Source organism: Phyllopteryx taeniolatus, chromosome 1 (genome assembly GCF_024500385.1).
Source record: "Phyllopteryx taeniolatus isolate TA_2022b chromosome 1, UOR_Ptae_1.2, whole genome shotgun sequence".
Classification (NCBI taxonomy): Eukaryota; Metazoa; Chordata; class Actinopteri; order Syngnathiformes; family Syngnathidae; genus Phyllopteryx; species Phyllopteryx taeniolatus.
Window position 1 is genome coordinate 36265025 of NC_084502.1, and position 13065 is coordinate 36278089.

The 13065-nt window shown below is 38.9% G+C and overlaps 1 protein-coding gene across 1 annotated transcript; it reads right to left on the minus strand.

Moving 5' to 3' along the window:
• Nucleotides 1-455: 455 nt before the first annotated feature.
• igf3 (insulin-like growth factor 3) lies at nucleotides 456-12643 on the minus strand. The gene is made up of 4 exons (XM_061792585.1): nucleotides 7102-12643; nucleotides 6148-6280; nucleotides 4008-4195; nucleotides 456-2290 (listed from the first exon to the last, which is right to left on the minus strand). The coding sequence occupies exons 1-4, from the start codon at nucleotides 7144-7146 to the stop codon at nucleotides 2099-2101; spliced, it is 558 nt and encodes a 185-aa protein (XP_061648569.1). The 5' UTR covers nucleotides 7147-12643; the 3' UTR covers nucleotides 456-2098.
• Nucleotides 12644-13065: the final 422 nt, after the last annotated feature.

The window sequence follows — 13065 nt, forward strand, 5'->3', positions numbered from 1 at the left end:
AGTGATAATATATTTAAGCTAAACCAATGTTTAGTGGAGTCATTTCTGATGTGACCTCCTCCAAAATTTGCTGCAGATTTAAATAAAACAAACTTTAATGTTTTCAATACCATACATATATAATTTATATGAGATATAAAATAAACAATTTACGACCTAATACTGAACCCTGTGGCACCCCCACAGTTGTATTACGACATAGTGATGTGTAGTCCCCTAGCTGCACAATCTGTTGTCTGTCTCTCAAGTAGCATTTTACACAGTTCAACAACTATTTTTTTCCAACTTTTGAAGTAACATGTCGTTGTTTAAAGTATCAAATGCTTTCTTTAGGTCTATAAAATCTCCTACTGCCAACTTCTTTTTTTCAATGCAACTTGGGATTTCTACTGTTAATTGCATTGATGACCTATACTGTAGGTAAACAACTATTCACACTCACATTCACACGTATGGAAAATTCTAAGTCTTTAATGAACCTAATGTGCACATTTTTGGAATATAGATATACCTATATAGAACATGCCGACTCCATACAGGATGGCTGGAGCCAAGATTCAAACTTGTTTGATCTGAACTGTGATGGAATCTTGTCCATGCAACACTCCTTTCTTAGGTCCGGAAAGTTCTTACCGTGAGTTGCTATAGAGGCTGAATCTCGACTGCAACTCATTTACCTTTAAATACAGAAAAGGGAATCGCAATTCTGTAATTTTGCAAGCCCTATTAGGTTCTTTGCTGCAATGGCCTTCTCAACAGTTGGGAAGGCACTAGATAACTTCAGTCTTGTTATAAAATGATCAGCTGTTTTCCGTGTCACTGAGGCTCAATGTCAAAACATAAGGTCAAGTTATGGTAAACAATATATTGTTATGAATTGGCAGTGAAGTAAAAACCATAATCTGTAATGCTGGAAGTTGTTGAAAAACAAATCTCTCAATCATGTTTTCATCCAGCTATTCATTCTTAGATCAATACATAACCAACTTTAACATATTTCAATCTGAACAGTCGTACTGTATGTTGTCTTAGAGAAATAAATAATCCTTTTAAATATTACACAGATAATAACATATGATAGGGTCTACTAAATAGAGAAGAAATGGCTCCATACACACAATACAATAAGATAAAAACATGAGATCATTTACAAATAAGAAAATGTTATCAAAGTGCATGTAATAATAATAAACAAATGCAACTTATTTGAAAGACAGCTATACTGTAAAAGTGCCATAAATAAACAGTAAAGGATTTGAATACAAATAGACCAGCAGCTGGAGAAGTATTCATAACATAATATTAGCAAACTAATGACAACTATACCCACAATAAATACAAGAAGCCAAAGACCATGTAGGGCCACTAAAATGTGGCAGGTGTCGGCAAAGTTTGCACAACATATTGCTGTAGCTATTAGCAGTAGGGATTCAAACGGGTGAAAACATTCTGGAAAGTTTCTGTTAAATTTCCATGGGAATTTACACTGGGCAAAGTTTGAAAATATTCCAAATTGTAAACCTTTTATGGGCATTAAGAGAATTAACTGGAAATAAAAGGGGAAAACAGGTTAAATGTAGCAGACAGAATTCATGGTACCACTGTACGTTTTGAAATATAGTTGTTTTAGTCAGGATTATGCAAAAAAAAAAAAAAAAAAAAAAAAGAAGAAATATAGGCCCCCAACTATATTCAAGCTCCCTACAGAGCCAACCTTAATTTTGCAAATTCCTAGTTAGTTCCTGTTTATTTGCATAAATTCTCTGTAATTCCCATGGAAGGTTTCCAACTGTAATTAGTAGAATATCTTTGATCGTACAATTGCGCCCATAAAAAAGGTTGAACTCTGCAGCCTGAGTTGAGGAGACACTTAATATGCAGCTTCAGTATGGCAAAAGTTATTTGTTAGTGCTTTACTGCATTTAACACTCATTCAGTTGAAGTAATTATTAGTAACTTAAGTATGAAAATATGAAACCAACGTCAGCATTTTCCCAAAAGTACAAGAACCATCCACTGGTGAGAGTCAGGCCAGTCCTACAAGGAGGGTCCATGAGACGGTCTCACTCAAAGGGTGAAAGAACCCCATTTGAAGAGGTCATCCGATTAAAAGGATGGCCATCGAGGGGGCCTCACTTGTTGTGTTCTGTCGGTTCATCTTTCTGCGTGATGTCGTTTTCTTTGGGAATGAACGTTTTGTTTTGTTCCTATAAGCCTCTCTCTTTGGAGTGTTGGGTGGCCCCAGGTGCTGCAAAAGTCTTTTCTGAAATACTGCTTGGAACTGATAGGCCTGGAAGACAACGATAAGCAAAAGCAAAGCGTTTCAAGGACTTGGCAAGCAGTGGCTTCTCTGCATCAGATGACCTTGGTTCTTTGTTTGACCTGAACTGATTTGATGGGTTGGCACTGACTTGTTATGGTTCAGTATCAGTATTATTTGCTACATGCATTTATTTACATTCTTTTATCTAGTAAATGATTATCTTCCATCAACATGACCATTTCAACATACAGACGTCATTAAGATGTGTTTTGCCCACCTATTTAGTGGGAGGGTTTTGATCAGTGAGTGTAAATCATCATCCTTTTACTTTCTTTGCTACAACAAAGTTTCAAATAAACAGAGTGCATTCAGACATTTGCTTAACGAGTGAAAGATTCACAGTTTCTAAATGTATCGATTAACCTATGACAGGTGAGACACACCAACATTCTGATTAAAGATTATTCAAGAAATGCCTCACAATAATAATGGAGGTCACTGTAAAATTTACTTCCATCCATCCATTTTCTGTATCGCTTCTCCTCACTAGGGTCGCGGGCGTGCTGAAGCCTATCCCAGTTATCTTCAGGCGAGAGGCAGGGTAAACCCTGAACCGGTCGCCAGCCAATCGCAGGGCACATAGAAACAAACAACCATTCGCACTCACATTCACACCTACGGGCAATTTAGAGTCTTCATTCAACCTACCACGCATGTTTTTGGGATGTGGGAGGAAACCGGAGTGCTTGTAGAAAACCCACCCAGGCACGGGGAGAACATGCAAACTCCACACGGGCGGGGCCGGGATTTTACTTTTGTTTCTTTATTAGCCTCACACAATGTGGTACATCTTCATCCATCCATCCATCCATCCATCCATTTTCAGTACCGCTTATCCTCACTAGGGTCGCGGGCTTATCCCAGCTGACTCATGGTGAGAGGCGGGTTACACGCTGCACTAATCGCAGGGCACAGATACAAACAAACAACCATTCACACTCACATTCACACCTACGGGAAATTTAGAGTCTTCAGTTAAGCTACCATGCATCTTTTTGGGATGTGGAAGGAAACGGGAGTACCCGGAGAAAACCCACGCAGGCACGGGGAGAACGACCAGTTCAGGGTGTACCCCGCCTCTCGGCTGGGATAGGCTCCAGCACGCCCGCGACCCTAATGAGGGTAAGCGGTATGGAAAATGGATGGATGGATGTATAAGTCAGGCATGGAGTGTCTCTGTCACCGAAAACGCACAAGCGCAGTCAATGAATGTGGCTATCGTTGCCAACAGCCACTAAAATATCCACACTCCACACTCTCTCTTTGTATTATTACAATAATCGGCTTCTACTTTGACAATCACGCCATGTTGTTTGTGGTTCAATAAAATATGTGGAGCCTCAAAATTTTGTTAGACAATAAGGACACCAGGAGTCGCATTTTTTCTGTTGCAGCAAGTTGATATGTGCGCTAGGATCAATTGCCAAGTATGAGGGTGTAAGTCGCCGAGTGTCATTTGTTTGCGATTGTCCAGTTCAGTCGCCCTCAGCCGCGTTGCTCAGTGTGCGGTGGGCCTAATGTACATGGTTTAGGAATATGTGAGGAAGCCCGAGTACCTGAGAAAACCTACAAAAGCACTGGGAGAATATGCAAACTCAAAAAAAACCTCAAAATATGCAAACCCCAAACCTCAGAATGTTGTCTTGTTAAGCATGTTTTTACAGTCAATAAATGCAGTTCTTACCACATCTGTTTGTCTTGTGGTGAGGGGTTCTGTGCTTGTGCTTGGCCACGCTGTAGCCTGTTGTTGCTTCTCTGCCTTAGCACAGTACATCTCCAGATGATAAAGGTCACAGCCATTTGACCGGCAGCATTTGTCCACGATCCCCTTCCCTCTGGGTCGAGAACCATAACCAGACCAGGTACCTTTACCTTTCATAAGAAAGATACAATCCTGTTTTGAATGCTACATGGCATCAATATCATTGGAGTCGTTGTTGTCTTATTGAACTGGACTCATTTAGAGGTAGTCGTGAGTAGCACAATCAAAGCAGCACAGTTAAATATCTTTGTGGTGCAAGATATTGGCTTGGTTTACATGCATAGCTGTGTTCCTATCGTAACTCAATATCCTGAACAGGACAATGCCAAGGCAAAATGATCACCCTCATCCAAGTAATTAGCAAGAAAAGGATTGAGACGTGGTGACATTATTTTATTGATTAATCATCCCCTCCGATATGATAAAGTTTAGTCATTTCAGTAAGCTATCTTAATTTTCTGTATTGTAAATGTCTTTCTGCTCTTTGTTTTAAATGCTTTTAATCATGTAATCATGGGGCGGCTCTGGCTCAGTAGGTAAGTCCAGTGACCGAAGGGTAGCTGGTTCGAATCCCGACTCCGACTGTCCGCATGTCGAAGTATCCTTTGGGCAAGGCACGGAACCCTAATTTTCTCCCAGTGGGGCTGGCAGTGCCTTGTGTGGCAGCACCCGCCCATTAGTGTATGAATGTGTGTGTGTGTGTGTGTGTGTGTGAATGGGAAATGTGAGGCTTTGTAAAGCGCTTTGGGCACTGTGATAGTGTCGATAAAGCGCCATATAAGTGCAGTCCATTTACCATGTAAAGCACATTGAGTTACAGTACCTTGTGTATGAAATGCGCGATAGAAATAAATTTGCCTTGCCTTGTTATAATGTTCATTAACATGCAAAATGGACTGAATTAAATATTCAACAAGCAACCAAAAACATAGTCCAATTTAAATAGGCCGTATAGTCGGGTTAATGCTGTCCAGGCACTGTTAGTGTGAGCCAGCACTGTTCTCTCTCTCTTTTTTTCCCTGTACCTTTCTATGAAAACAAAGCTGCTCTCAGATAGCAAGTGCTGCAACAATAATGCTATCACACAATGTGCCACTGTGTTCTGGTGGGTATGCTCCCATTTGAAGTGTTGCTACCACTTTTGATACCAGATGGAGACAGCGGCCTCGGTCAGAACAGGAGAAAGGTAATCAGGTGAAAGGGCCCGCGGGTGGCTTCCAGTATGCACGTGTGCAATTAACAAGGGATACGATTAAATACGTACTCAACATTGAAAATCCAGTAAGTAAATACACCTTGAGGCACTATTATGTAAAACCCGACACACAAACACTAAAATGAATTGTGCCTTTTAACTCGCTGCGAAGACCTTACATACCTGTGCAGATTATTGCTATGTAAACCATCAAAGAATGCTCTGACAGAGGGGAGTCAAACATACAGCCTTTCGGCTAAAACTGGCACGCGAAGGGGTACAAGGCACCCAGAAGGATGAATTTGAAAGTGGAAAAAAAAACTGTGTCCATTGTGGTGGTGGATAATTTTGAGAATTATGTTCATGTAGAAAATAGAATGGTAATGATTTCTGGGTCTTCAGAAGTTGATTTAATTTTGAAGTGCAATGCTATATTTTTCAGTACCTTTTTCGGCCCCTTTGACTTCATATTAGGCTCCATGTGGCTCCTGAACTACAATGACTTTGACACCCCTGCTCTAACATGATAACTATATTGTTGTTATCCTCTTTAGTATTGCAATCATAAACACAATGTGCGGAAAAAGAGTGACACGAGAGAGTCCTATCATATTTACACCTCACCCCATTGTCTCAAAAAAAGGTATGAAATACTCGATGTGCAAACAAGACTTCATCAGGTGTTTGTAGACGTGCATCAAAAATGTGCCACAATGTTAGCAGATAGTGAACGCGTTTTAGGCATGGTTCTATGTAAATAACAAACACATTGGTCCATAAATAGCAAAACTCCACACCATTTCAAAACAGTCCCCGAGAAAGTATTCAGTATCAACTATGCAACACAAACCATGAAGACGCACGTACCTAAGTAGAGCCCACGATCACCACACACAAACAGGAGGTCATTGAGAAGTTCCGAGCCACAGCGAAGCTTGGCTGCCTCTGAGCAGATAGGCCCGCTGACCAGGCACATGGTTGAGTAGAACATGCACAACACCTGAGTACAAGAGGAAAATGTGTTGAAATGAAACCAGTTTTCTCTGAGTGGGATCTAAACCAGTGGTGATCCTGTCTCATAATAATAGTATTTAGCAATAGTGTTTTGGACGTTGCATGAATGATATTTCAGTACTATGAATCCCACATTATTTGTGCTGTCTTTATAATTTGTAAAATTGCAGTTGAAAATTTGGGGAATCTTAAACTGCACAACAGACTAATGGTTATTTTCATGTAAAAACACAACTGAACCCAAATTATCCTACATGCACATGGGGTACCATATTAGTGCATGCACTTCCAGTATATGTGCAAATACAAAGTGCCAGTGAGAATACGTCCACCAATGACATTAACAATCTTAATGAATACTATTAAAGTAGTATATCAACTAAATGACAAGGATTCTAAGGATTCCCTAATCTTTGGATTGTTTGCATGACTTTAAACTTTTGCATGAGTATAAATAACACAGTGACTCCTAGATAAGTCAATATTAGACCATAGTCAACAATTTGTAAAGATTTTAGAGCAAAAAGACAACGCATTGATTACATTTATGCCCTTTAAACATTCAGATGTTTAAATTTAGTGTCAAGTTTTGGGATTTCATTTTTTGGTTTACACACGATAATCTAATAGTTCAACCTTGAGTTCAAGCACTTTTCATTGATAATGATATTGTCACATTCAATTCTAAGTTGAAAGTGCACAAAAAACAGATCTATATTGTCTAAATGCACGCCATCACTACCGACAACTACAAAATACTAATTACTTATTGACATTTATATTTAGCAAACAAACAATAACTCTTACCTTTAATGGCAGTGGTCTCCCAGAAGGGCACCGTGAAGAGTTCATCCTGCCTGTGCAAGGGGACTTTAGCACACCTTCGGTATTATAGTCTAGCTGTAGGAGAGGAGGAAGGACCACAGCACAGAGAGATGGCCTCTCTCCACTTGTTTGCAAATTCGTTTTCAAATCTCATCTGATTCTCATATCAGATGACTCAACATTCTGTGAGAGGGACTGAACTTGTTCTAAAACATTCCTTACTATCATGTGATACAATGGATATAAAAAGTTAACACGCCTCTGTTAAATTGGTTTCGAGACACCAGTGACACAAAGCTTAATCATGTTGAAGCGCTTTCTAAGTTCAGTTGCATCATTTGAGTGTTTTTCTGAATTGAACAACTTGAAGACAGTTGGTTTGTAGATGTTCTACTGCAATATCGATCACCTTGACTAAAACTCAAAACCATGATTCTGGCCATCTCCTTGGCTATGATGTTGTGCTGTGTTCTTTTTGTGTCAAACAAACTGTATTCCTACTGCTCTTTAATGATGCTGAAAGCCTTTTGGCAGCCTCCCTCACCTGTTATGTTATTGTCCTTTCATCAGTTGTCGATGGATATCATCCATCCATTTTCTATACTGCTTATCCTGTTGAGAGTTGCAGGGGGCCGGAGCCTGTCCCAGCTGACTTCGGGCACCAACTTAAACATTTTCACTGAGGGGTCTATTCAAATTTGTTTCCAGTGGTTTGACATTAATGGCTGTTTGTTGAGTTATTTTGAGGAGACAGTAAATTTTACTGTTACACAAGCTGATCAATGACTACTTTAGATTGTAGCAAAGTGTCATTTCTTCAGTCTCTACATGCTGCCTGCACAGAAGTCAGGCGAATGGTAAACAACTGGGTAAATGTCAGAAAAACTGCTATATCAGCTCAGATATCACAAGTTATGTTTCTGCTTTTCAAGCAGCAGCCGATGCCATGTTATGCATCTATGTCTTTCAATTAGGCTAAGTTCTATGTGGGAAACCTATACAGTAAACCTCTAGTGGCACTGCATAATTAGTTCACATCACTCCAATCATTGCATCTAGTAAAAGGATGGCACTTGTACAGTGCTGTGAAAAAGTATTGCCCCCCTTCTTAAATTCTTACATTTAAAAAAATGTCCCCCACTTTAATGTTTAAGATAATCAAAAATTGTGAACATCAGACAAGGGTAACCCAAGTAAACTTAAAATGCTGTTTTTAAATGGTCATTTTCTTTATTAAGAAAAAATGGCTACCTGGCCCTGTGTGGAAAGGTAATTGCCCCCCTTGTTAAATCATGAATTAACTGTGGATAATCACATTTTTCTGGGTTCATTTTCACTGACCGCCACCAACCCTGGATATCGCTCGACCTGTTCAATCAAGAAATCACTTAAATAGAACCTGTTTGACAAAATAAAGGCAGCCAAAAGATCCCAAAAAGCTGCATCAAAATGCCACGATCCAAAGAAATTCAAGAACAGATGAGAAATAAAATAATTGAAATCAGTCTGGAAAGGGTTACCAAAGCCATTTCCCAGGCTTTAGGACTCCAGTGAACCACGGTGAGAGCCATTATCCATAAATGGAGAAATCATTGAACTGTGGTGAACCTTTCAACTACGAGCACAGCAATGACTCATCCAGAAGGTCACAAAGGAATCCAGGACAACATGTGAAGAACTGAATGCCTCCCTTGCCTCAGTTAATGTCAGTGTTCATGACTCAACAATTAGAAGAGACTGGGCAAAAAAACAAAACAATATTGACCAAAAAGAACATAAAAGCTTGTCTTACTTTTGGAAAAAAACAAAACAAAACAAAAAAACATCTGAGTGATTCCCAAGACTTCTCGGGGGAATATTCTACGGACTGACAAAACGGAAATGTAACATTTGGACGGTGAGTGTCTCGTTAAATCTCGCGTAAATGTAAAAAAAGAACACCATCCCAACAGTCAAACATGGTGGTTTTAGTGTGATGGTCTGGGGCTGCTTGGCTTCTTCAGGACCTGGACAACTTGCTGTGATTGATGGAACCATGAATTCTGCTCTTTACCAGAAAATCCTGAAGGAGAATGTTCGGTCATCAGGGCGTGACCTCAAGCTGAAGCGCACTTGGGTTCTGCAGCATGACAATGATCCTAAACACACTAGCAACTCAACTTCTGAATAGCATACAAAAATAAAAAAATAAAAAATAAATTTAAAAAAATGAAGGTTTTGGAGTGGCCTAGTCAAAGTCTGGACTTGAATCTAATTGAAATCCTGTGGCATGACCTTAAAAGGGCCAATCATACTAAAAAACCCTCCAGTGTGGCTGAATTAAAACAATACTGCAAGGAAGAGTGTGCCAAAATATCTCCACAGGGAAGGGAAAGACTCATTGCCAATTATATAAAAAGCTTAATTTCTGTTGTTGATGTTAAGGGTGGCCCAACCAGTTATTAGGTTTAGTGAGCCCTTACAGTTTCACTCAAGGCCAGGTAGCTTTGATTTTTCCCCCCCTTAATAAATAAAATCACCATTTAAAAACAGCATTTTATATTTACTTGGGCTATTTTTGTCTATTTACGTTTGTTTGATGATCTTAAACAAAGTGGGGAAACTATGCAAAAAAATAATAATAATTTGAGAAGGGAGCCAATACTTTTTCAGAGCACTGTAGGTGTGCCGTCATGAGCACCATTTAAACAACCTCTTCTCCCTCTGGGTGGAGTCAAAGCAATAATGAATGCCAAAATTTGGTCTTTTTATAGCATTATAATTGAGACTGTTTATTCATTTTCCATACCGCTTATCCTGTTCCGGGTCACGGGTGAGGTGGAGCCTATCCTGGATTAATTTAGGTGAAAGGTGGCCTATATCCTGGACTGGTCACCAGTCAATCACAGGGCACCTTATTGATACTGTTCAAACTGTTACTGTTGTCTGCATCGTTCATATCCTAAAAGGAAGAGAAACTATTGATGTTGCATTTTCATAAAAATAAAAGATATGTCATTAAATCTGCACCTGTTTACAAAAAACCTAAGCAGTTTGTTTTGCATTCTTTCCCTACTGTAAGCATTGCGACTGAAACGTGACTTTAAAATTAAGGTACGTACATATAAAAAGATTACACACCCCTGTTAAAATTTCAGGTTTTTGTGATATAAAACAATGATACCAAGATACATCATTTGAAAACTTTTTCCACCATTAACCTGACCTACAGTATATCCTGTACAACTCAAATTAATTTTATAAAATCTTTTCGAGGTGAAATAAAATAACAACTGAAATAATATGGTTGCACAAGTATGCACACCTTTTTATAATTTTATAAGCTTTTCCTGACAATTTTTAATCTTTCTAGCAGAAGTCTGAAGGTTTTGTGCTAACTTTGACTGCTGTGTCTTTTGGAAATATGGCCAAAAAGTTCAAACTTGGTTTCATCTGACCATAAAACAGTTTTACACATGTGAGGAAGATTATTATTATTATTTGGTGCAATGAGACCAAGGTTAAACTACAGTTTGAACAGTTCAAAATTAGGGTCAGTGTTACCACAAAAACATCTGCGAAAAAAAATCCACCCCAAAAAATGTCAGGAAAAGCCTACTAGTACATCTGAGATTTATTTGGTTTTATTTAAAGGCACTTTAATTGGTGGCAGGTATTTGCTGAGTCCCATTAAACACATGCAACTCAGTTGTTTATTTTTACTTCCTGTCTCAAAAAGATTTGAAAAAAAAATATGTTGTGTTGTTCTGGTCATAGGTCACACTAATGATGGAAAACGTTTTGAAATGATTAATTTCGGTCAAATTTTTGATAACACAAAAACCTGGCTTTTGAACAGGGGTGTGTAGACTTCTTATATCCACTGTACTTACCAAACCGTGATTTTTGGCATACTGTTACACCCCTAGTGATTATAGATTTACTGCATGCGGATTCACTGGTGTGGCCTGTGATGACAACAAGTTCGACACCCCTGCATAGGGTGTAGAATCTGCAAAGAAACAACCCATTTTAGCCTATGTTGTTGAACACCATAGAGTTCATTCTGATTCTTTGAAAGAAATAAATCACATAGGTTAGTTTTACAGACAATGCTGCAGACCTCAAAACAGTAGACCGTGACAGGCCATGTCACCATTGCTAAGCACAGAAGAAAAACCAGCAGAACAAAAAATTTCATTAAAAGAAGACGATGCTAGGTGATTTTGTGAATTTGGAGAAAAGGGCAGGTTCATATTGTATTGTCTTCCTTCCTTCTCATCTCTGACGGTTATTCGATTGTTTACAGTCTTAGCAGCATGAGATCTGCACCAAAGTGACACTTAGATTGGACCAAATGCATTTCAACCAAAAATACAAACAATACGAGCCCATGTGCAAGTTTTAATTCTGCTTGGCTCAAATGATGATGACGATGATCAACATTCAAGCATTAAATTAACTTGTCAAATTTGGGATCTTGATTAATTCAATTAGTCTCAAGATAGATGTCCTGCTTGTAATTGAATTAAAGATATATTTATAATACGCCCTTAGCTGATTTGAACAAACAAAATGTACTGTTTTGGAAGCCGTTAAACCAACGTGAACGATATTGAATTTTTGACAGCTTAAGTGCCTCCCCTAAAAATGACCAAAATGAAGTTAAGCACCAATAGAAAGATGTATGTGGTACAGTGTATTTTCTATGGCAAAGGGAGACCCCAGTGACTGAAGGCATGGAAGCGAATACTATGTATGTGTATTATCTCATAGGACTGTAGATCTACACGTGGCTCTCAACTGTTGGAGACCCATATTTTCCTGTCGCCAGGTCGTGACCAGAGGTAGGTAGAGTAGCCAAATATTGTACTCAAGTAAGAGTACTGTTGTTTGAAAATAATATTACTCAATAAAAGTAAAAAGTAGTCCTCCAAAAAAATTACCTGAGTAAGAGTAAGAAAAGTAACCAATAAAAAAAACACTCACTGAGTAAATGGTGAGTAACTTCTGATGTATTTTCGTCACAAGAGCATGAATGTAAAATAAAATAAAAATAACTAAATCAAAAGTGAATGTGCAAATTTTGATATTGCTGTGTGCGTGCATACTTGAGTGCGTGCGTGCATGCATGCGTGTGAGCAAGATTAGCACGTACCCCAAACGATGCATGTTATACAGTTACTTACGACCATAAAATAGGGTTAATGTGTTTTCTCAAGTTAGAAGGGGGTTGGAATATCCCACGTTTGTGCAAAAAGTTCCAGACAAATACAACAATGCATGCAGTTGTTTTTCGTCATCTGAAATGTAAACAGTTGTGCACCGTTATCTTGAATGGGAACGACAATCTTCCCAACATGGCTGTCATATAGGCACGTATTAGCCGGCCTGGCGTATCTAGTGTTCATATCTATGCCTGCGAAGCCCAGTAGAAGACATTGTGTGCGGTCATGTGTGCCCTTTGATTGGTGAACTAGAGTCAAAGGTCACTCGTGGTTACGTTGGATGGAAGCAACAGCCCCTAATGCAGAAGTCATAGTCTAAACAGCTAGATTGCACACGAAAAAAGGGATGAGCAATAATTGACAAATAAAAGTATCGGGCAGCATGTAGATCATTGAAACTGCCCACCTCTGGTCGCGACCCACTTTTCTAAAAATGAAGAACAATAGAATTGAATTGTTCAAAAATAGCCTTTAATAACACAGTATGAGTAACATACACTATATTGCCAAAAGTATTTGTTCACCTGCCTTGACTCAGAGATGGATGTAAGTGACATCCCATTCTTGATCTATAGGGTTTTATATGACATCAGTCCACCCTGTGCAATTATAACAGTTTAAACTCTTCTGGGAAGGTTTTCCACAAGGTTTATGAGTGTGTTTATGGGAATTGATGGCCATTTTTCCAGAAGCGCATTTATGAGGTTACACACTGATGTTGGACGAGAAGGCCTGGCTC